Source organism: Triturus cristatus, chromosome 4_2 (assembly GCF_964204655.1).
Source record: "Triturus cristatus chromosome 4_2, aTriCri1.1, whole genome shotgun sequence".
NCBI lineage: Eukaryota > Metazoa > Chordata > Amphibia > Caudata > Salamandridae > Triturus > Triturus cristatus.
In genome coordinates this window covers 165750342-165774451 of record NC_140586.1, presented here as the reverse complement: position 1 = coordinate 165774451, position 24110 = coordinate 165750342, and the positions used below count along the sequence as shown (strand labels likewise).

Here is a 24110-nt window from a genome sequence, read left to right as displayed (position 1 = left end):
GGTGGAGCATGCCCCTCCTTCAGAAGTACTCTGAAAGCTCTTGTTTACTGATCACATAAGGTAAGGCAAGGTGACAGCTGTCAAGCCATACCTAAAAAGGCATGTAAATTAGTGTTACCGCGGGCATCCTATAGTACTCTCAAACGCACAACTGCATTCTGAAGTCTAAAGTTTAATATGGAAAGGGAAGGGGGAGCTGGAACTGGAAAACAACAATACATTCCTCATGACTGCCCTCCTCCCATCTGTGCTACTGCTAGATAAAAACAAACGCCATATATTAACTACCTATCTAAAATACTTTAAGAGCATGACAGTGGCATGATTGGGTCCTAGAAAGGAGGTCAGGCTTCATTCTATTGAAGCTTGATACTTTATATGTGTTGGTGAGCCTTCTCTAGGGGTAGCCCTACTGCTGCTGGCTCCGGCTGCTGGATAAAAAAATAACAAAATAATCAAAGCTGTGAGCACTTTTTTTGTGGAAGCTCACAACACCAGTCAAATCAACACATGCACTCCTGCATGCCTGCCAACTCACACGGTGCTACTGTGTGACACACGATATGGGCTCCAATCACACGGTCTTCAGGTGAGGACCTGATTTCACACAGTGACTTGGAAAAGGAGCTGAAAATCACTGTAAATAGTGGTTTTCTAGCTCTTAATCAGAGGCTTTAAACTGCTGCTGTCCATTAAGGTGTGTGACAACACCCCAGGACATCGGCACCAGCCTCAACCAGCTTTTTTTTTATTTTGGGGAGAGGAGGGGGCTTTGGGGGGGAGTGGGGTTCAAAAGTGCCTTGTATATACTTCTCTGCACGAGGCTCCTTCCCCTTCAAGGCCCCACCCCTCTCCTCACACGGTGAGATTGTTCTTCAAGTTGGCAGGTATGCTCCTGTCCACCAACATGTGGAAGTCCCTCTCTGTAGTACCCCGGAAAGCTCTTTTTTAGGTTAATCACATAGGTCAAGTGACAGCTCTACTGTCAAGCCAGACCTAAAAGTAGACAGCTGAGCAAGCTAAAAAAACGTAATGATATCTGCTAGTTCAATACAAAAAAATATAAGGCTATTTAGAAAAACGTGAAGCTATTTGTACAAGCAAAAGCAATCACTGCAGTTACATGGACGTGAAGCCCCTACGACAGGCAGTCTTCAGAGGACACCCCCTGGAAGATGGATCAGCGATGAAGAGGCATTTCCGCGTTCGCGCGTCGATATTCCGCTCAAGAGTTATCAAATCCACGCTTTAATTATATTTTCTGGGTTTTTTTTGCTTCAGGGTTAATCAATTTTTATTCAATTTGGTTTATTGGCTAACCTTTGTGGCCCACCTAACACATATGTTATTTTCCCATTTACAACGTTCATTAGACTTCGAAACCTGAAAATACACTTTGTGCTACGTTTTATATTGGTATCCTTGAGTTCATCAGTAATTTCTGATTCATTTCTAGGGGATATTCGTAATCTGTGTCGTGTTTTTTTATTTTGTGTGTCACAGCTGTTATTAGGGTCTTGGTATGTTGGCACATTTTCTAATCGATTTTATTTATTAAATATTTTGTAGGCCCAGTTCTTGCGAAATTCCTTCTCTTCAAGAGAGTTATGAAGCACCATCGTTCTGTTGAAATGTTGACCTTAGATAACGCGGCTTTGGGGTGGTGGGCAGTGGGAAAGGGATGGAGGGGCTCATTTACAAAAGCATTGCATCCTTGGTTGAAAAAAGCGGCGCAACACTTTTCATTGTGCCCTCCTTGCAACACCTTGGATGCGCCGTATTTACAGTGCGGTGCTCCAAGGGCAAGGATTGACCAGATACGGCAGGAATCCTGACGTGTCTAGTGGCACAGTAATGCATTGCTGGAGAGTGTCGCAAAACAGATGCAACTCCATCAATGTGTCACTACACATGGGCGAGCCCCATGTAAAAGGGCCTGGGCCCGTCCTTATGCCTGCTCTGAAGCAGGCGTAAGGATTTGATGCAGTGAACTCGTAGAAGTGGCGCAGTGAAATCTCATAGATTTCACTGCGCCACTACTATGAGCCATTTTTACCGGGGTAACACCCACCCTACATACATTATACCTTACGCAGGTATAATGTAGCGTAGAGGTTTATAAAGTGACGCATCTGCCTAGAAGTTTCACGTTGTAAATATGGAGCAGTGAGATGCATTTTTACGCCACCACAGTGTCACAAAAAGTGATGCCACAGCGGTGTAAGCCCTTCAAAAATATGGGCCGGAATCCGTACATATTGTTTAAAATGTGGTGTATTTTATGTTACGTTATGATGTATGTCATGTTAGGTTGCATTACTATGTGAAAGGTGGCATTATCTTTTTCTGTGTTATGTCATACAATATGGTGTGTTACAATGGCTCTCTCAAACGAGGGTAATTAAGCAGATTACTTCAGAACACAAATAATAAAGTTTTTCTTTCCGGGAGTAAGTGTGTCTTAGGGGCTCATTATGATGGCAGAAGGACCGCCACCTCTGGGCCGGCGGTGAGGTCCGCTGGTCTTGCGGACCGCAATACTCCCACCGCCATATTACGATAGCGGTGGGATTCAGACCGCGGCGGTGGCAAAGCCCGTCCGCCACAGGACGGCCGCAGGCAATCGTTATGATTGTCTGGTGGAGCGATCTGCATACACAAAATGGTGGCGGTGCCTAGCAAGCACCGTCCACCAAATTATGATGAGGTCTCCAGCCAGCCTTTCCGCGGTGGTTCAACCGCTGTTGAAAGGCAGGCGGAGTTTTGATTTGGGGGCTCGTTGCAGGCCCCCCTTGTGTTGGGGGGAGGTGAGGGTGGACTGGGGGGTACCCATGGTACCCCCAACATTTCACTGCACCAAGTGGCAGGCACAGTGTAGTGCCTGCCACGTGGTGCAGTGAAATGCACACCGTGCTTTTTTTGGCATCGTGGCGGTGCTGCTGTCAGCAGCAACCACCGCAATGTTACCGGTGTGGAACAAGGCCGCCGCGGTGGCGCTCCCATCATAATAGTGTTTGCAGGACCGCCACATGCATGGCGGATGGTCACGGTCCACGCCACCGTGGCGGATGGAGCCAGTCCGTCCGCCATCATAATGACCCCTTAATTCTGCCAATTCAGGTTTAATCCACACCTATCTGGGGAGAAGGACACAACTCCGCACAGGAAATGTTTTGTGAACTGGATACATTAAGGCTAATAATTTTGTCCATGCAGCGAGCCCACACCACAACAGTTGTATGACAAAATATTGTCTACAAAACTTTTGTGACACAAAAATATTGCTTAAAAAACATCTGCAATAAAATTATCATGGGGCATATTTATGAGAGCCTTGCGTCATGTTTGCACCACGCAAAGTGGTGCATGCGTGACGCAAGGCTCCGAGTCAAATTTATGAAGCCATGCAAGACATCATTGCGTGGCTTTGAGTGGCCTCATAATTCTTGAGTAAAGCAACTCAGCACAAATCGCTGCGTCGCCTTACTCTGTGCAAGGGAGGCATTCCATGGGCGTAGCAGTGTGTTTTTTCATGCAGCTCACATGGGTTTTCACGCATTTCCAGATTTACGAGTACTTGTTAACCTGGGAATGCGTCAAAATCTTACGCCTTCCCAGGGCATGCGTAACAAGGAAAAATATATTTATTTCTCCTCGTTTTTTCCTCTTTCTATGTGTGATGCATTTGGCAGCACACATGGAGGAAAATGCTTCAATAAACTGTTTTCATGCGGGAAGGTGCCCCTTCCAGCACAAAAACAATCCTGCCTACAACCCAAGCACCCTTGCACCATGGTGCAAGGGTGCCTGCGTTGGCACTAGGCTGGCAAAATGGCGCCAGCATAGGAGGAAAGGGCAGGAATACACCATATTGGATAAATGCAGTGCATTACTGCCCTTTCACTTTGAAGTAGAACAGCGCAACAAGGTGACTTGCTGCACTGCCATACTCCAAAACCCCAAAAATGAGGCCCCAAGTTTACATACTTTACATGGAAACTACTCAAATATCCCCCAAAAAATTTGTGGAACAGAATATCATCCAAAAAAAGTAGGTATATCAAAATAGGCATGTTTCTAGCAGCATGTGTAATTTATTTTAAATATTAAACTACAAAATAATGATACAATAAAAAATGAATAATGTTAATAGTTAATGCAAATTAATATATATATTAAACATTGTTTTTTTAAAATTACATTAAATGATAATAATTTAAAAAATGTAATAAAGAAGCATATATATAGATATGTATAACAAGAACATATAAAAAACTTAATTAAAGAAAATAATACAAAACCAACTATAAATAGAATTTCTGATTTTAGAAAATATATATATAAATAATTTAATTTTATAAAGTATAAAAATATTTTAAAAAAGAATAACAATCCAAAATAAAAAACACTAGAAAAAGTGTTGGAACTTAAAGAAGTCCGATTTACTATTCTAACTCCAACGTAGGCAAAAGCAGCGAAAGTACTTGACTTTGGAGGGGTTAGATTTACTATACACACTCCAATTTAAGCAACAGTAGGGAAAGTGTTGGACTTTAGAAGGGTTTTGTTTACTATTCCCACTCCTATTGTAGCAAATATAGGCAAAGTGTTGGTCTTTGGAGGGGTGAAATTAAAATTCTTACACCAACAGTAACAAAAACAAGGAAAGTGTAAGACTTTGGAGGAATGGGATACACTATTCCCACACCAATCTTATCAACAGTAGGGAAAGTGTTGGACTTTCGAAGATCTATATTTACTGTGCCCACTCCAACACAAGCAGGGGAAGCGTTGGACTTTGGAGGGGGTTAGATTTACTATTCCCACTCCAATGCAAGCAACCGTAGGGAAAGTGTTGTACTTAGAAGGGGTTAGGTATACCATTCCAATTCTTAATTTAAAAAAAAAAACATTTAAATACATAGCAAAATAAAAATATTTTACAATATTTAAAAAAATCAACATATTTATTATAGAAAAATCAATGTAAATGCAATAGAAAAAAACAAGTTCATATTACAAAAGGAGTTGAAAAAATATAAAAGAAATTACAAATATTTATACTAAATCCACTTGCCTCACTACTACCCCAAAACACTAATACATAATGTTTATAAATAAAACATAATTAATACTAAAATAAATACTGAGTAAAACAATGTAAATTAAAAAAGAATATCAAATTTAATATGTAAATTATCAATAAATTAACATAAAAACCTTCATTAAAATAAAAAGTAATATGTTTAAATTAAAAAATTCCCACCCTAATCCTTTACAAACCCAACAGCCAACTACTAAATTAAGAATTATTAATCAAATTTAAAAAAATTATAATTACACTTTAAAATTACAAACAATGCTAAGCTAATTCAAATAACTATTAATTCAACAATTCATATAATTAATTACCGAATAATTATTTAATTAACATACATGAATTATTTGAAAATAAAAAAAGCAATAATTGTATTTTAAATAACATCCTAAATTAGTTCCCTAGAAACTCAACAATGCACTCTTATATTAAAATTATTCATTACATTCAAACATGCAAATTAAAAATTGCAAAGTAGTTAAAAAATAAAAACATTTAAATACCGTTATATGATTGATTATTAGTTAACATTAAAATAACTAAAAATAAAAAACAATAATTTATCCTTAACTAATCAATCAACATTTAAATAAATACACATAAAAAACAACACTTTATATTTTAAATACATTCTTAACCTAACCCCCTTTAAATCCAACAACCTGCTACTAAATTAAAAGTTAATAATGAAATTTAAAAAAATACACATTACAAAACTAAACTATACTAAAAATAAAAAACAATTTTCATCATAATACTGATACCAAATAATGAAACTGCAACTAATATAAACGTTAAATTAATTTTAAAAATGGTATTTAGTACAATATTAGCTACAAAAAAAATATCTACAACAATATTTTAAAAAACATTATGTGCCAAAAAGTTATATTCAAGCCTTCTATATTCTGTCTCCTGGAGATGTGATGTTATGTTATGTAGATTTGAATAGCGCAGCTTAACACCCATGAGGGTATCCAAGCGCTGGAGTAGGAACGTAGGTGTGGCCGTGCTCCTAGTGGAACATCCAGCTCTTCAGCTTGTTGCGGAAGTTGAGGGGTGGAGTGGCGGTCCTGGTGTGTAGAGGAAGTTTGTTCAAACTTTTGGCGGTGATGAAGGAGAAAGCGTGTCCTCCTGTCTTAATTCTGCAGAGCTGACGATATTTTTGACATGGTATTCTGGTATCTCAATATTTTGTATTCGATATTTTAGCTGAATACCCACCAGAACAGGGGCTTTAAGCTGCAGGTGCACCCACCTAGTTCTCTGTTGGACTACACCTTGCGATCTAGGGTATATAAGGAAGGTTTGTGACAGTCTTGCAGGGTTGGGGCTGAATGATTCTGTCACACCAGGAAAACAGTGGTTTAACAGCGCTAGAAATGTTTAAACATGCACACATGCCAGCTGCTTGGGGCACGTAAAAAAATGCTCTGTTCACTGTAACAGAACTCAGGGCTTCATTAGGATGCCGGTCGGACTTATGTGCGAGATCCATCCATTCGGAAATGGGACCGCCCGACTACAAGATGGCACTCCCGCAAGCTGAATTAGGATCCGACCACTACCACAGCGGTTGCAATGTCTATATTTTGTATTGTGGCGAGTGCTGCGGGCTGCAGAACGTTCCGCAGTACAAAAAATAGACATTACACATATCCCTGCCTGCCACATGGTGCAGGGATATGTAGGCAGCCCATGTCGGAGGCCCAGGGGGGTGTCCCTTTCCACCTGCCTGTTCATGGCTGGATCACCACCATGAAAGGGCCGGTGGAAAGGAATATTCTAATACCTACGGAGATGCCTGGCAGGTTCCGCCACCATTGTAAATATTGCTTCACCTCCGGCGGACCGAATCCGTGGCGGTTGGTCTCTCCGACCGCCACCCATCCGCCTGCCATCCTAATGTGGCCCGCCACATTAGGATGGCGGCGGAAAATACCATTACAATGGGACTGCCACCGACAGGCTGTCGGTGGCGGTCCCACCGTCATCGTATTCAGGACCTCAGTAACAGAAATTAAGAAGTAAAGATAAAACGAAAGCCAAGATAGAGATAGAGACTAAATAGAATCTGCATAGATACAACAGGAGGGCACGGGGCAGAGCCTGGAAGCCCTTCATGTAGTCCGCATGCTATAATGGTAGCGTGAGTGTGGAGATGGAGCTGGGGAGCAGGCAGGGTCTGTGGTGTTACAGCTGGCAGGGAAATCAACAGAGTGGGTGGGCTTGGGGGCCTTGTCAGCCGTCCTTATCAACTTTTCAATGAATTAATATAATTTGATTTCAGAGTAACAGCAAAGACACAGCTGGAAACTAGGTGTGCTCTGCAATGTTATCATTACACACCCAGCAAATAAACGTGGATGGATGGATGGATGGATGGATGGATGGATGGATGGATGGATGGATGGATGGATGGATGGATGGATGGATGGATGGATGGATGGATGGATGGATGGATGGATGGATGGATGGATAAGTGGTTGGGAATGGCTGTCTGTCTGTCTGTCTGGCTGGCTGGATGGATGGATGGATGGATGGATGGATAGATAGATAAATGGGTTGGCAGGCAGGCAGGCAGGCAGACAGACAGACAGACAGACAGACAGACGATAGATAGATAGATAGATAGATAGATAGATAGATAGATAGATAGATAGATAGATAGATAGATAGATAGATAGATAGATAGATAGATAGATAGATAGATAGATTGATTGATTTGCTTCTACTCGCAGGTCGCTGCAACACGTGCGTTGACCCACTGCGCTGGGTCTCAGCGATTAATACATAAATGCACAAATACTGGCATGCCAAGTCAGGAAGGAAATGCCTAAGTGAGACATCGGTTGTAGAAACTAGAATGTGTTCCCGTGTTTCCCCAGGGAGAGCAGGGGTGGGCGCTGATCAGTATTGCGGGTTCCTGATGCGGGGCTGAGGGAGGCGCTGCGGGCGCACCGCTGAGTGACAGCAGCTCTCTCGCGCGCGCTCTCTCTCTTTCGTCCCCTCTCAGTACTTAAGGAGGCGGAAGGAGCCCCCTCCCCAGCAGCAGGCAGAGCAAGAGCCATTCGCAGACCCCCAGGACGGCGAGGGATCCTCCGCTCCCAGGTACGCAATCTTTTAAAATCTCTTTTTATGATCAGTTTTGAAATATTGGAAATATGAACTCAGGTAGGCACGCGACCCTGCCGGGACCCCTAAGTTTCATCGGCTAGATGTTTGCACTGAGCTTCATACTCGGGTTCCGTCTGTTTCTAGCCGTTAAGCTTGTAAAGAAATGTACTGAGAAGTTGTTCGCCCAGGATCACACGTGTCAATCCTGTATTGAAACTCTGGCTCCTCACCCGGCGCATTGTGCACGTCATTTGCATGAACATGATTAGTGTGGCTATAGGGAAGACCTGGACGCAGGTGGCATTCATCTTAGGGGATGTGCCAGCCTGTCCCGGGAGGGGGGAGAATAGCAGGGCAGGCCTAGGGTGCATTCAAGTAGGAAAGGCGCCGGGCAACAGCTGGATTCCAGGAATATGCCTGGTCCGGGAAGAAACGAGCGTGCAAGAGAAATGTAGAGGGCGTTCGAGAAAAACGAAGGAGCAAACTCGGCGTGGGGAAAAAGAGGAGTATGTGGGGTGGGACTGGGGCAGTGGGGAAAGACCAAAGCGGGCACGCTGAGAAGCAATGAGAGGAAGAAATGAGGTAGAAGAGGGGGCATGAAAAGAATGCAAAAGAGGGAGGAGTGAAACTGAGTACAAGAAAGACTGAGTGAAAAGAGACGAAGAGAAAGTAGAAACGTGGAAGGAGGGGAACACGTGAAGAGAAGGAAGAGGACTCGCGAGGAAAGCGGTATGAGAGTGAAAAGAGAAAGACGACAATGACAGAGAAAGGCAAGAACGTGTACAAAAGAGGGAATCAAAGAGAGTGAGGGTGAGAGAGATGGGGAATAAATAGATGATAGAGGCAAGATAAGAGTGGAAGCGAGTCCAGCATGAAAAACGGGAAGAGTTGAGGCGAAAAAGAAAGGATGAGAGCATAAGAGTCGAGAGAAGAAAGAGCAGATGAGAAGGAGAAAAAGACGAGTAGGAATGAGAGAATGAAGTAAAGAGGAATGGAGAGGGAGATGGAAGACAATGAGAGGCAAGAGAAGAGAAGATCTGCAACAGAGGAATTCGAGGTGGAGAGAAGGAATGTCAGCGAGGACGAGCAGAATAGAATAGAAAGAAGGAGCAGAGGGAAAGGAAGGAGGAAAAGGAGATAACGACACGAAAGAACAACACAGCTATAATTAGAAGCGAGTGAAGAAGAGGAGGTGGGAAAGAGACAGATGTAAGTATACAAGGAAAAGAGCAACGACAGAAGGATATTGAAGAAAACGAGAAGTGAAAGAAACAGTGAAGGAGAAAAAGACACATTTGAAAACGAGAACTTTTAAGAAGTAGGGAAGGGGAAAAAGATACATAAGAAAACGAGAATTGAAAGGTTGGTGAGGAGGGGAGAATGCGAGGTAAAAAAAGACAGACGACAAAGAAGAGAACGAAAAGGAGAAAAAGACCCAAAAGCAAAGAAGGTGTAAGAGGCGGAGCAAAAGGCAACTAAGAATAAGGCGAAGAGACAACGGGAGAGTGGATGACAGGGAGAGAAAAGAGAAGAAGAAAACGAACTGCCGGGAGACGAGAAAGAAACCACTGAGAAGCAACTCAGGAGGATCCAAAGAGAGAACTCCGAGAATGAACTGGGTGAAGAAGAGTCAAAGAAGAAACGACGAAAGTGAAGAGATGCTGAAGAAACAAGGTGCAGCAAAGTGAGGTGTCACTAGCGCAGAGAAGGGAACAAGAACAAGAGAAAGAATGAAAGAGGTGGGTGGTAAGGAGCAATAGGTACAGAAAGCAAATTAAGACAGTGCGAGATGGAGGGATTCAAGGAGAAAACAAATGAAGGGAGAGGAGATGAGACGAGGGGAAGAAAGGAAACGATGATGACAACAGCGAGTGAAAGAAAAGCAAGTGGGACAGAAGAGAAGGAAGAGCGTGGGAGGACAAGCGCAGAGAAGCAACGGATGCGAGGGTGGGAAAGAGAAAGGAGAAGACAGAGACGGGAGAAGGAAGAGAGGGCGCGAAGGACAGAAGACAGAAAAGGACAGAATGGAGAGGGTAATTAGAGAAAGATGAGAAAAAGACAGAGAGAGCGGGGGAAAAGTAGCCTGGCAAACAAGTGAAAGTGGAAGGGGGGATAAGATTGAGAAGCGCAGAGAAGAAAAGGCGGGAAAGAACCAGAGCAGGAGAAGCGAAGAAAGAGGACGATGGCGACGATAAACCCACAGAAAGGCAAGGACGATTGATTGGGGAGAGAGGCTGAAGAAGTGACGTATGAGAGGAACAAAGATGGGAACTGAGGCACCAAAGAAAAGAACGGAAGGAAGATGAAAATGGGACAGCGCAGCACGAGAGTAAAAACCCTGCTGCCGTAAAGCCCTTCACTAACTGTGCAACAACGTCCGAGAATGGCCAAAGCCCTTCAGCTTCAGGGACGTCGGCTCCAAGAAGGCGTACAGTGGCACACTCTCGCGCACAGACGTGACCTCTGGGCGCCTCCGCGCCACAAGAACCCCCTGCTCTGTCTGGAGTACATGTGCCTGTGGCCGTCACGCGATCTGAGGGCAGGATGCCAGGCTTCTTCTCTGTCTATACACGAGGCGCCAGCTTTAGGGCGGTGCGGCCGGTGCGGCCGGTGCAGCCGCACCGGGCGTTAACTTTCGTGGTGTGTTTAAAAATAACTTACGGGTTTACAAGTAGGTGAATTTCCTTGTACGTGCAGCAGTTTTCAGCGAAAAATAAAAATGTCAAGATAACTCAGTTGATTAATGCTCCTGCTGGTGAAAGAGCAGAATTGTGTCTAGTGGTAGTTTTGACTCGTCATAAAGTAGTGCAGAGGGTTTATGTGCCTGCTGCAAAGATTGTGTACCATGCAGATCACAGAAGAGTGTGACTGAACTATGAGTAGCACTGTAAACAAATTAAATATATAGCTGAGAGGGCCTGTGGACATATGAGGGGCACTGCGGGAGAGTGGCAGTGAAGGAATTAGTGTAGAGGTAGGTCATGGGGGGGGGGGGGGAGGGTTGCCAAAAAAGAATGTCACACTGGGCGCCACTAGGGCTAAAGCTGTCCCTGCTTCCTGGACCTAGCCTCCCCTGGAGCTCAGGCACCCTCCATCCCTCCAGCAGCCCAGGACAGAGCCATACACTCACCTCTCAAGACAAGGTCTCCCCCGCACCTGCGGACACTGGGCTCCATTCACAGGTGGAAGCAGCCCTGCGGCTGGGCACCCTTCCACTCCTACCTGTGGGTACACTGGCACAAATGTAACTCGTGGGCACGCCCCTGTGAGGCTATTAACAGTGTCTCTGATGTGCCCAGTGTGCCTATCCTTCCATCACTTGTAGGTGCTGCCACGCCCACTGCCCTCCGGAACTAGGTACCACTGATTACACCCTTAAAGGAATGAGCAGCCGGTGAGGACTGCTGACATCTGTTCGGTCAGTCAGAATCCAGCGCTTAGAATGCTGCACACTAACCGCAGTTGTCTGCCTGCCTTCTAAGCAGGGGCGTGGCTCGGTCAATGAGATTGGGGGAGGGTGAACTTCAGATTTTCCATCAATCACGTTGGCATTTAATGTTAGAATGCATTACACGACAAGTAGGGCGCATGAGGGGGTCTTTAGGGGACAGTCGAAAGGGAGAGAAGTCAGTGGCGTAACGATAATTGAGGGCCCCCCCTGCAAAGTATGTGGAGGGGCCCCCTCCGGAATCTATCAGGAGCTCCCCGGCCGAAGTGCAGTGCTGAGGGGGCCCACTGGAGTTTGGCGCCCCCCCGCACTGCGGGAGATGCGGGGCCTGTGTTATGCCCCTGAGAGAAGTGCAGATTGGTAGGGGTTCTAGGTGAGAGAAAACACAAGAGTTTGTAAAAATAACCAACATTTTTTAGGACTTTCAAAATAGAGAGAGGGAGAGTGTGTGTGCGTTTTTTTCTGTGTCTATGTAAACAATCTCTGGTGAAATCCGGCAGACACCTAACCATCCGATTGAAACCACCTGTACCCAACTATTTGTCACAAAAGATATTTATTAGGGGAGTGTAACACCCAAAACACCCCTCCTGAAGCTACTCACCTGCTTCTAAGTTCAGTGAGATTCTAAAGCAAGGACATGAAGCTGACAGAGAAACTATGCTTGTTTTTCTACCTGTGTCACCTAGGATTATAAGGAAGGGTATGGTCTTACAAATTATGTTGGGCATTAATATGTATTAATTGCCCTTTTCCTCATTTTTGGCCCTCCTCCACGTGGTGGGCCCTTAATTACACAGTAGGAGTTTAATACTGATTAACCTGATCACCAGAGGGCCTTAACAGTTCTTAACGTCCATGGCAGAGAGCAATGAGACTTAATTTTCATTCTCTGTGGAATGACGAGATTGGCTCCGCCAATCTGAAGGCTCAGAATGCTGCATTCGCTACTATTTGCCTCCGTTACAGTGGAGAGAAAGTAGGTACCAGGACAGAGTCCCCCATGTAGAGGGTGAAATTGAGGGTATGGGTACCACAGGCCTATTCCCCACATGCGTCCAGGCCTTTGAGTGCCATGTGCAAACAATATGATGTAATGGCCCTACATTATACAACCTCAACTTTGTGTTGTGAGAGTGGCATCACCATACTAGTGAATATAATATCACAAGAAGTTCTTGCACGTTCACCCCCCTCTTTCTGCTCTTTCTCCCCCTTATTCCTCTCCACTCTCTACTCATGTAAATGTTGCAGTAATATCATAGATGCTGCGTGGGCTTTAACTGAGAACATTATACCATGGGCTCATGATGAGTTAAGTGTTATTTTCTGCTTCCATTTTCATGTTCAGATCAGATCTGAGTGGTAAAAAACGGTTACTAGATTATTATTTTTACACATAATGCACTGGAAAGTCGAATTTAAAACAGTTCAATAAAAGATCTGCAAAACAATATAAAAGGGGACACGACTGTGAATTATTCTCCAACCGAACTCGCATAGCCAGGCATTGCAGGTTGCCACAATTCCCGCTTTCAAACACAAATACCCCTCCTTTGGTTTTTGCTGCTAGGCCCGAGTTATTTCACTAATTCAAATAAACGAAAATAAAGCAAGAAAATAAAGGAGAACTGAACCGTAAGAGAAAGTAAAGCGTTAAAAAGGCAAATTAAAAATCTGAGAAATACTTTCTTTCCATCCCTCGGAATGGAGAAAGTGACACAGGGATTTCTTTCCACATCCTGTCTCTTGCTGGCACAGGGCGCGGTTGGGTTTTTGTCTCTCTTGTCTCACCCACACCTTTCCCAGCAGTATAAAGTATAAGGGAAAGATGCACTAAAAGACTTGTTACAAAAAAAGTCATGGATGTCATTTAGGGGTCGCAGCTGCGACCCCTGGCTTGCTCTTTGCTACCCCTACCCCTGCCTTTGCGACCCCTGGCCTCATAGGTGGCAAATTCAAAGCCAGGAACACTGGGGCAGCTGGAGCTCCACTCTCTTTATTTTCTGCCAGTTTTTTAGTGCACTAATAGGATATAATTAAAATAAATTATTCACTAATTGTGTAATAAAAATGGAGTGCAATAAGCTGGAATATGCCCTTCCATGGCAGCTGAGGTAATTAAAAAATGCTTTTAAATGTATGTTGTGTGCGTGCTTGCGGGCGAGTGTGTGTTTATGTGTGAATTTGTGTGTATGTGTAAGTATATGTGTGTGAGTGAAAGTGGACGTCAAAGGGCGTATGATGTCACTTCCGCTACCCCAGGCATTTCGTGAATTGATGTCCTTGAAAAAAATGATTGCAAATGGCTTTTCATTTTACGCTCTGATCTATGTACTAATAGGAAGTGTTCCAAAATCTTAAGTCACACAGGTTGTAGAACAACTTGCCTAATTAACTTTAATTAGGCAGGTTGGTATTTGTGAACCCCTGTGATTTAGATACACATACAGGGAGGGTGGCCCGCAAGGAACAGCAGACCACCATCCCTGAGTTCGCATTCCCAAACTCAAATCTGCAAGGAACCAGTGCTGCTTTAAAAAAATATATATTTCCTGTTCAGAAAAACATAGGGGGAGAAGGCCTGGTGCCGGTTCTTTCCGATTGCCCAACGCAATTACCAAACAGGAAACTGTGCCACATGGATGGTTTTCCCTTTGCAAATTAGTTATCATATCTCTTGATGAGTAGGTAATTGTCAAATGATTCACAACCGGAATTGTAAATTGTAAATTTGATACTTGTATAGCGCACTATTCACCCGCAAGGGTCTCAAGGCGCTTGTACGAACACCGCTGTGGAACCCATCCTGGCTTTCCCTGTGAGGCGTCCACTCTTGGGCACCCCCAAGGTGGAGGCCAGGCATCCTTAGCGTTGTGGGGGCCGTTGTGGAGATTAAGCAAGCTATTGCCCAGAGTTGCAGAGTGGGACTCCATGATTGAATAGGCACCGAGGCGAGAACTATCAGGTCCGTGGAATTTTTGGGCCCAAGACCCGCCGAGGCGGGGAATTGAACCCTGGTCCCGGGCTAGACCTCTGCATCAGGGTCTGCCGCTCTAATCATTGAGCCACCCTTCTCCAATTGGGGTTGTAAACCATCAATACATACCATTCTGAATCAGAGTTAGGGGGAACGCCCCTTTTTATGCACCTTCTTGAATTGCAATTCGGTATTAGTTGATAAACAAATTTTGCGAATCGTTCAAAATAGACATTTTTGTAGTTGCAAACCATGGGATTTTTGCGAAGTGCAGGGTTTGCAACTGCAAAATGGCTTTTGTACAACTAACCCTTAATGGCAGATGTACTAAAAAACATGCACCACTGTGAGAAAATTAGCATAGTTTTGTGAACAAACTAAAACAGCACAGCCCCAACTTTACAAGGCAAGGATGTAATTAGTGACGCAATTAAGGCCATGTGGAGCTAACCAGGACATAGCGCGGTGCAGCGGTTCACAGGCAGAATAGCTCATTGCGAGTAGTAGTTTGCACGACTTCTGTATTCGGGGCTTACCTCACCTGCAGACATCTTCATGCAATGATCTCCCAAAGTTAAATGCCTTGATATGAAGTTCTTTTTTTCTGTCTGGGAGAGGGTTACCTCCATATGTCATGACTGGGACGAGGACTGGGGACCTGGGGGTAATGACACGCGTCACACATGAAGAATCATCAATATGCCTTTGTACACTGTTTGCACCTGGCTTCATTTGGCACTAGGATTTCAGGCAATGGTATTTTTTGCTTGTTCCAAAGTGATGTTCTGTCACGTTGGGCATCAGTATATACATTAGTGATGTTTTCCAGTGCCCATGAAATGCCGGCTTCTTTAGCTTCTTTGGTTTGTTCAGATGCTGAACATTGAGAGAACTTGTGATTAGCTTGTTTGTCAATCAATTGGAAGAATGCTGTTCAAATTAGGAGCCAACGAGGCAGCTAAATTGAATTATGAAAGGTTGATTTTGGACTGTCTTTGTCAGATGTTTTGATGGTTACTATACAGTGGCGTAGCAAGGTGTGGCAGGGGCAGCGGTCCACCCTAGGCTGCGCTAGTTTTGCGGGCGGCGCCCCCCACTCTTACATGCGGCGTGTCACGTGCAGCAAACTAACGGACCGCCAGACCCCGCTCTTACATTCAGCCGCCGCGGGCAGAAAACCAAAGGACCGCCACGTGTGGCTAAAGGCCTAGCTACTCAACTGTTACTATAGCATCCATCTCTAAAATATGCGGCCTGGTATTTATTTTCTGGAAAGGTTTCTAAAGAAGCAATACGTTTTTTGACTTGTTTGATATCCTCAAGTGAGCCCTGAAGAAGCAGCACAGCAGGAACAGCGAAACACATGTTGGCTGTTTTTTCACTGCCCTGATCCCAGCAGATATTCTTTTTATCATTAACATTGCGACGGATTTTCGTTTGAACAAACCTTCTGAATTTAATACACACAATTTATAAAAGTGAATCATGAATGTGAGGGATATGATATTCATATTTATATAGACATGTTTTTAAAGAAATGATGGCATAATGTATTTTTTACCGTGATATTTTGTTCCCTTGAAATAAATGGAAACATCTGTACTTTTATATTTCCGTTTTTTTCATAATTGTTTGACTACCCATCGTTTGTGATACCCTTTTGTGGTATTACAGTGGCAATTTTGCTATTTTTTGCAACTTTGCTTGACACAAGTGCCTGTGAATTTATGTCACATCTGATAGGTTGTTTGTGCTATTACCACCCAGTTACCTCTACTTTGCATAGATTATTGGCATAGCTACTGGAATTATGCAATTCTGCAGTCGCTGCGTTCTCCACATAAGCATGGATTTGCCGCATAATCCATAATTTGCAGATTTTAATAAAAAAAACTGTTTCTAGCTCAAACATGTGAAAAGTTACTAAAATCAGAGACCTGCCGCTTGTGGAAGGCCCTATTCAAAGGTTGATTGGTCATTATTCACTTTGTTATTACTGCATTTGGGTTAGATTGGTGTTAATGAGGTGAAACCTTCGCCCAGGCAGTGTTAACATTTGAAAAAATGACAAAACTATGAAGAAATACTATCACAAAATGTGCTGTATTAGGTTGCATGATTTGCCTTTTCTTGCCGCATAATTTAGTACTCACCTGCCGCATGATTCCAGTGACTCTGATGATTGGGTGTTCATGCTGTACAATGCAAGACCATTTACTGCAGTGCTGGCATCCACTTTTGGGGTAAAATTCCCTTTCCATATGAAGGTTAAGTTTGCAATTTTATATAGTGCAGCTTATCACCCGTGAGGTTATCCAGGCACTGTCCATGGGCAAGTGGAGATTAAGTGATTTGCCCTGAATCACAGGATGTTTCGCCAACGCTGAGAATCGGACGAGGATCCCCGGCTCCCAGTCAAAAGCTCTGGCCGCTGCGCCACATTGTTGATGGACAGTATTTCATTCCCTCTGCGTCCCATAGCTTCACTTTGCATCGCACAAGCCAAGTTTTAACAAATGGGAACCTGTAAATTCTGAACTCATTAACCCTGTGATGCAGTGTACCTACTTGTTGAGGAGGTCTTTGGCACTGCTTACCTGCTAGAAGCCTGTGACGTACACAAATGAGGTGCAGACCTCTTCAGTTTCCCAGTTACATAAATGAGTAGTTCATTCAGTCCACCATTTCATCTTGCACTGCAAGGGACCTGCAAACCTGCATCTATAACGGGATAAGCAGGACTACATGTACCAGAAAGCTAAGGGAAAAAACAAATGGATGAGCTACTGGCATAGCAAGCGGGGAAACCTGAGAGCCGTGTTTGAGTTAGAGACAGGGAGGCGAGCCCTGCGTCCTCAGCGGACACATTGTATATTGAGCACGTGCACTGTTCACAGGGATGGGTAATTTTTTCCCATGTAAGGCACGCGCAAACTGAAGCAACTCTGAGCATGGTTAGAATTTGAGAGGAAGAAGCTGATGCTGCTGAAAGGACGATAGCTCGGGCCTGAAGACCTCTGTAGCTGGGCCACCTTTAAATGGGCAGGTGCTGTCCGGCACGGAGTACCCGCACTTCTCTGCACTGCTGCAATACATTTAATGGGAGAGTACCGGCATCTCTCGAGGGCAAACAGACTCTAGATCGCGAGTAGCAGTACTTCTATATTTCCAGTTAAAGCACTGGGTGGGGGCGGGGCAGAGGAGTGTTGGTCCGGTGTTAGGAGGATCTGCTGGGAAACTGCCCAGTTTAGTGTGTAGCCCCAAGTCAAAGGGATGCAGTTACCAATCTGGGCTTTCCTTTAGCAAACCAATCTGATCTTTGCATTGTAATAAAACAGACTCATCTGAAGTGAAGCAAAAGCTCAGCGTGTCATAAGCTATGAGTGGTAAGACTTTGTCATGATTAGAAGTGCCTTGACTCTCCCAGATATGGGCTAAAGCACATCAGGTCGCCCTTCTTCCCTGAAAGGACCTAATCACTTGCTGCCCAAACCTCCAATTCAAGCATTCCATCCAGTATACTTAGTGTGTCGCCGAGACGTGGCTCCTGTGCTCATCGTGTCACTGGAACCAAGCTGTGCCCAGCTGGTGGGCCCATAACTAGGGCAAAACCGGTCCTGGGTTGCCTGTGTTCCGGTTCAGGGAGGCACTGGCCTGGCAGTTCGGGCTGGACTGTTCCTATTGGAGCAGGGTCAAGACTGATTTGCATATAGCTGGGTCGAAACTAGGATGACATAGTAGGCAAAAACAATGGATTGGGATGCGGCCTGAGTCATTACCTGTAGTTGAGATTAATTCAAGTATTCCACCCATCACATTTTTGTATACTTATTGTCTCACCTTGAAAGACAGCCAAACCAAAGTTCTGCGCAACTGCCCTATGAGAGAGGGAGGTAACCTTAGGGCACACACACTTTCTATTGGACAATGGAGATTATATGTTTCCTCCATTTTATTTTAAATGCGCCTTAACAATAAACTTGCATAGCTTTGGTATTCATTGTAAAGTTTCTGAGCTTCTTCACAGTGTCTGGTACAGAGAACACTTAGCAGTGGAGAAGGTGAGAGTGTGTGTTGTTGCTTCTAAATCAGTACTTTATGTGTCAGTGCTGTGTGAATTGTACCCAAGACCCTCTAAGTGTCTGCATTCTCCAGCGGTGGTTGTGGTCAGGCATGGCTCAGCGCCATGAGACCCTCATGGGTGAGTAGTTCGCGCTTTATAAGATTACTGATTGATTGAGAGGAGCCGGCATGAAGACCTTTCCTAGATACTGCTTTGCCAAATTTCTTAACCTATACAATAAAGTTCAACATATAGTCCAAAGTGTGGTTAAAGGGTGCTTTTTCGCATAGTTACCTAAATTGAACAGCTAAAATTAGGAATAGCAACAAAAATAGTTCCTCAAATCTTATGTTTGTTTCAGGGACTCTACTGAGATCTTACACACCAGTGCAGCATACCTGTTGTTGCCTATTCGTAGAGTGGGCCCATGCCATTCACATTTGCTGTCCTTTCCTTGTTTTCTAGATCACCAACCCCTAAACAGAAGACAAGAATTAAAAAGACCCAGGCCCCCAGCAGACGGAGGAGGAAGATGAGAAGCTCCAGCATGTTGTTGGCGATCCTGGTCCTGACCATAGCCAAGGCCTGCCAGGCGTACTACGAAGAGCCTGAGGAGCCGCAGTCCTCTGGCGGGCTCTTAAAGGTCAGAGATTGGAAAGGGGGAACTGTTGGGACGTGATGTATCATATTGTCACCAGTTGACTCCATGTCAACAGAGACACCATATTCCAGTCCAGGTTTTCCTTCTACATACCACTGCAGTCAATAACGTTAGAGCATTTAGCTTAATAAAGTGGAAGCAGGACTACAACTCCCAGAATGCACTAGGCTGTTAACTGAACGAACAGGGCTGAACAAATCCGTCGCTTATGACATTGAGTAATATAGCAACCATTGTGCACTGGGAGTCCTGAGTAGAGGCCTGCCTCCTTTCAAGTCCTTAAATAAGACACCTCCTCTCAAATAGACCTGCTCCGAACAGCAAGGTTGTAATCCAGGCCAGATTTCATTCTTGCATCCCAACACTGTCTCGTAATTGAAAAGAGTCCTTTGTGTTGCCAGTCCTACAATATGTAGGAAGGATATTTGTAAAATCTGGACTGTCTTACAGCCTAATGCTGGGGGCAAGACCACTTGAGAGTACACATATGTTTAATTTTCCTTTTTTTTTTATAAACCAAATTTTATTGATTTTACAACAAAGATCAAAAACAGTGCACAGTATCTTCACATTGAAATCACGATTGTGGCACCAGTCGATAAAAGGGTTGAAGGGTTGCTTGTCAATCGCCATCAAGGCTGTAGGAATATAGGCGTTTACATTGTATGCGATTACAACGCAGTACCAGTACAACGCAAGTCGTTACAACGACTTGCTGTAGGGGGCGTGCTGGATTTAGGAATAGTACAATTTACCATTCCAACTCCAGTGTGTGCAACAGTAGGGAAGGTGTTGGAATAGTGAATTATACTATTCCTTAGTTTAGAGCACCCCCTACAGCAAGTCACCGTAACGACTTGTCTTGTAATGGTACTGCGATGTAACAACGCAGTCGTTGTAACGACCACGTTGTAATCACATGCGTTGTAACGCATGCAATGTAATGGCTGTTTCCCGGCTGTAGTATTCCCACCACCATCCCCAGATCCTCCCATGCTTCCAGGGACACCCCCGGGACGAATAAATGGTCCCTTCAGCTTTAGTGCACCAGTCCATCATGGAACACCATTCCTTAATAGTTGGCGGGTGGGGGATATCCAGCGGTGATCAATGTATGTTTCATGTCCCTTAAAATGGATACATCAATATAACTGCTCCTTAATGGTTTTGGAGTGGCTTCTGATATTATGTATTGCATGCTTTCCATGGGTTCCACTAAGGCCGGGGTGAAAACAGAGTTGCCACTTTGCTCTACAAGGTCACAACACTCTGTTCTTAGTTCTGGGATCTCATTTTATAACGAAAGGCATTCTGGGTGTAGTATTTATTCTTCATTGAGTGGAGCTCTCCATATTTCAAATGCCATGCCTGAATATTCATCAGCTTTCTTGCAGTCCTGTTTATCCACTGTAAAGCGAACAATCATGTCAAGTAAACCTTGAAGATACATCTTGAACGTACAAAGATGAGGAGTTAAGAATAGTAAATTTATACTTAACCTATATAACTTGTAAAGTTAAGAGATTGTCACACAGAAGTTGTATTTACCTTGGGTGAGTGCGTTCACAGCACCCCAGCACCAGTCCAGAAGCAAGTGCCCCTCAATAGAACCTTACAGTCCCTTTGTCTGATTACATTCAAATATGGAATTCTTAACCATGAAGCCACAGAGAATGTTTGCAGAGTATGCACCCCCCCAAAAAAAAACTGTGAAGCAATGAACAATTTCAACATCCAAACATACCCTATAACAGTTAAATATGTTAACCTAGGAACAATTACAACATAAAATCAGTATAAACAGGCATTAATGCATGACTAATGCCACAAAGAGCTAAAATGTCACGTAATCTTGTAAATAGGCCGCTGTTTTCAAATGATCTCTTCTTTTGTCTAATACCTGTGTTGGAACCAAATGTGGCATTCTCAAACTTTTACTTTTCTAAGGAACACTCTTTTCATCCCTACGTCGGTCACCATTTCACCATCCATCATAAACTAAGGCCCACTTTAAGTTTCATACTCTGCCATCATCCACTGTCCAATCTGACAGCTCTCAAGGGTCTCGTACATTGTGACCACGCCTCTATGCCCCTGGTGCTCCTATGTTCACATACTCTGGCATCTTTATGTCTCTTTCCATTTTGGATTTCGTCGTGGGAAACACTTCTTTCTAAATGCAACATACAAAGTATGTTGTATTTAGAAGCTGTGGGGAATTGATATATGTCTAGGGCTAGGCAATAACACTATAGCCTTATAGCCCGCCGTAGCAGGCTATACCGGCTATTAAAGGCCCGCTGCAGCGTTAAAGGCCCGAGCCGAAGGCGAGGGGCTTTAACAAAAGCAGCGGGACTTTAATAGCGGTATAGCCCTGCTACAAAGGGCTATAAGGCTATTAGAACATTCTGCCACTAGAGGGCAGAATGTTCTAATAAATTAAACAAAGGCTTCTCGAAGCTCGAGGGGATTTAAATCCCCTCGAGCTTCGAGAGGCTTTTGTAAAACATTGGAATGTTGCTCTGCGGGCCTTTACCGGCCTGTAGAAGCATGGAGCACTCCATTGTCTACAATGGAGTGCTCCATATTCCAATGTTCTAATTTCCCATAACTTCTTGTGTTGTGAGTTACAAAGTTCGCTTTCTGACTCCTTTGAGAATCCTCTCTCTCCTTTGCATTCAGTCTCCACTGACACATACCCTTTTCGTCAACCTGTCCACCCTGCTACCAAATGGTCATGGTTTCTTCCTCTGAACAATCCAAACTGCGTCTTTTCTGTAGTTTGATTTAATGACATTGTACACCCTATTACACTCCTCTGACCCTCTTTTTTCGAATCATTACCATCCACGCTTGCTAATTAGATACCCTCCTTCAAAGTTCTGTTTAGCCTTTCTACCACGCCATTAGTCTCAGCATGGCACAAAGTACATTTCCTATGAGTAACTGCACAATTCTCAAGGTAATCAACCATTACTATAGAGCCCAGCTGCATTCCATTATAAGTTAGATTCTTTTTGGGAAAACCTTTACTCTGAAATATGTTTCCCAAAAATTGTATAACACCAGAGAAACTAATGTCACCAACCCGCCGTATTTCCAGCAACCAGGACAATAAATCATTCAACATAAGGATGTAGGGTGCATTGCTTTTCCCTTTCAAAGGACCCATCATATCCAGCACCAATTCCTCCCATGGACTTTCTGATAGTGCTGTCCACTGCATTGGTGGAGTGTGTGTCTTGAGCACCTTTCACTTTGCTGCAGTCTAAGAATTCTGGAATCGTCCAAACCTGGCCACCAGAAATCTATCCTGATACACTCTTTAGGTTTTTTAACAAACCTAAAATGTCCCTTAAGGACTATGAGCCACATGTACAAACCTTTTTGCTAGTCGCAACCGAGCCGATTAACAGAAAAGGCCTTTTGGCATGTAGAAAGCCCAAATAGTGATTCAGTCACTTGGTACCAAATCACAATTTTGGTTTTGTGATTCGGTATTAGGAAGGGGCATATACGGGGTGTCTTCCCAATAGGCACTTGCTGTGCCATGTACTAATTTTTTGTGACTGAACTGCCGTCACAAAACATTAGCTTTTTATCACCAAATTCAATTTGGTGGTAACCCATTTGCAAATGGGAAGACATCTGCAGGGGACCCCTTCCCCTTTGTGTGAATGCAAGCGACAACATATTTTAATAGCAGGAGGTGGTCCATGGGCCACTGCCTACTCTTAAAAAATGAAACTGAAACGTTTCATTTTTCTTTTTGAAACAAATACCATTTCCCTTTAAGGAAAATGGGCTGCATTAAAAAAACGTTGCTTTATTTAAAAGTAAACACAGACATGATGGTCTGCTGTCCCCAGCAGGCCACCATCCCTCTGTTTTTAGCAGTTCCCAATGGGTTGCAAATTGCGACCTACCTCATGAATAATAATGAGGCAGGTTTATTTTCGACCCACTGGGAAACGCAAATGAAACTCAGTAGAGTTTTGTACATTTGAAATTGTGATTTCCTAATTGCGATTAACATGGATACGCAATTAGGAACCCACAATTTCTAACTTATGTACATGTGACCCTAAGTCTATTAACATGTTCTTCAAAAAAACTGAAGGATTCACTCTTGTACCTTGGAACAACATTTTGTTTCCTGTCAATTTTTCTCTTATCATCTAAAATGGTATTATTTCAGATGAAATTTTGCCTTTTCATACCCAATCATCTTCAGTAATTAAGATTCTTCTGCCAACACCCTATCCTTAATGTTTACCTTTTTCCACTCTCCTTCCATTATTGCATCCCCAGTCACTACACAAATGTTCTTTTGCACCCACTTATTCTCTAGTTCCTGCATTCCCTGCATCTCAGCAGTGGCTACTGTTGATAAACAGTCAGCTGCATTATTTCTGGCACCTCGTATATATTTAACATGGAACAGATGTTCTTGGAGACTCACTGCTCACTGCGCTAGCTAGTCCTATCTTAGTCAAAATATCACATAAAGGCTTATGATTTGACTTTAGGGGGAAAACTTCACCCCATAGAAATATTTTCAATGTGTTAATTGCCCATTAAACCGCCAGAATCTCCGTTCCAACTGCACAGTAATTTATCTTTGCTCCCCTCAGAACCCATGATGCGAAATCTATTGTCTCTTTATGATCTTCCACCACTTGCCTCAAAACTCCTCATACACCTTTTGAACTGGTATCAGTGACTGTTATGTGAGTTCTTCAC

At 43.7% G+C, this 24110-nt stretch overlaps 1 protein-coding gene across 2 annotated transcripts in view; it reads left to right on the top strand.

The window, feature by feature from the left end:
- The first annotated feature begins 8140 nt into the window (after positions 1–8140).
- The window catches only part of TAC3 (tachykinin precursor 3), a 182823-nt gene continuing 166853 nt past the window's right edge, over positions 8141–24110 (top strand). For both annotated transcript variants that reach the window (XM_085600058.1, XM_085600057.1), the window contains exons 1-2: positions 8141–8209; positions 19172–19349. In XM_085600058.1, the coding sequence (XP_085456184.1) occupies positions 19239–19349 (111 nt within the window). In that variant the 5' untranslated portion in view covers positions 8141–8209; positions 19172–19238. The remainder of the gene's footprint in view (positions 8210–19171; positions 19350–24110) is intronic.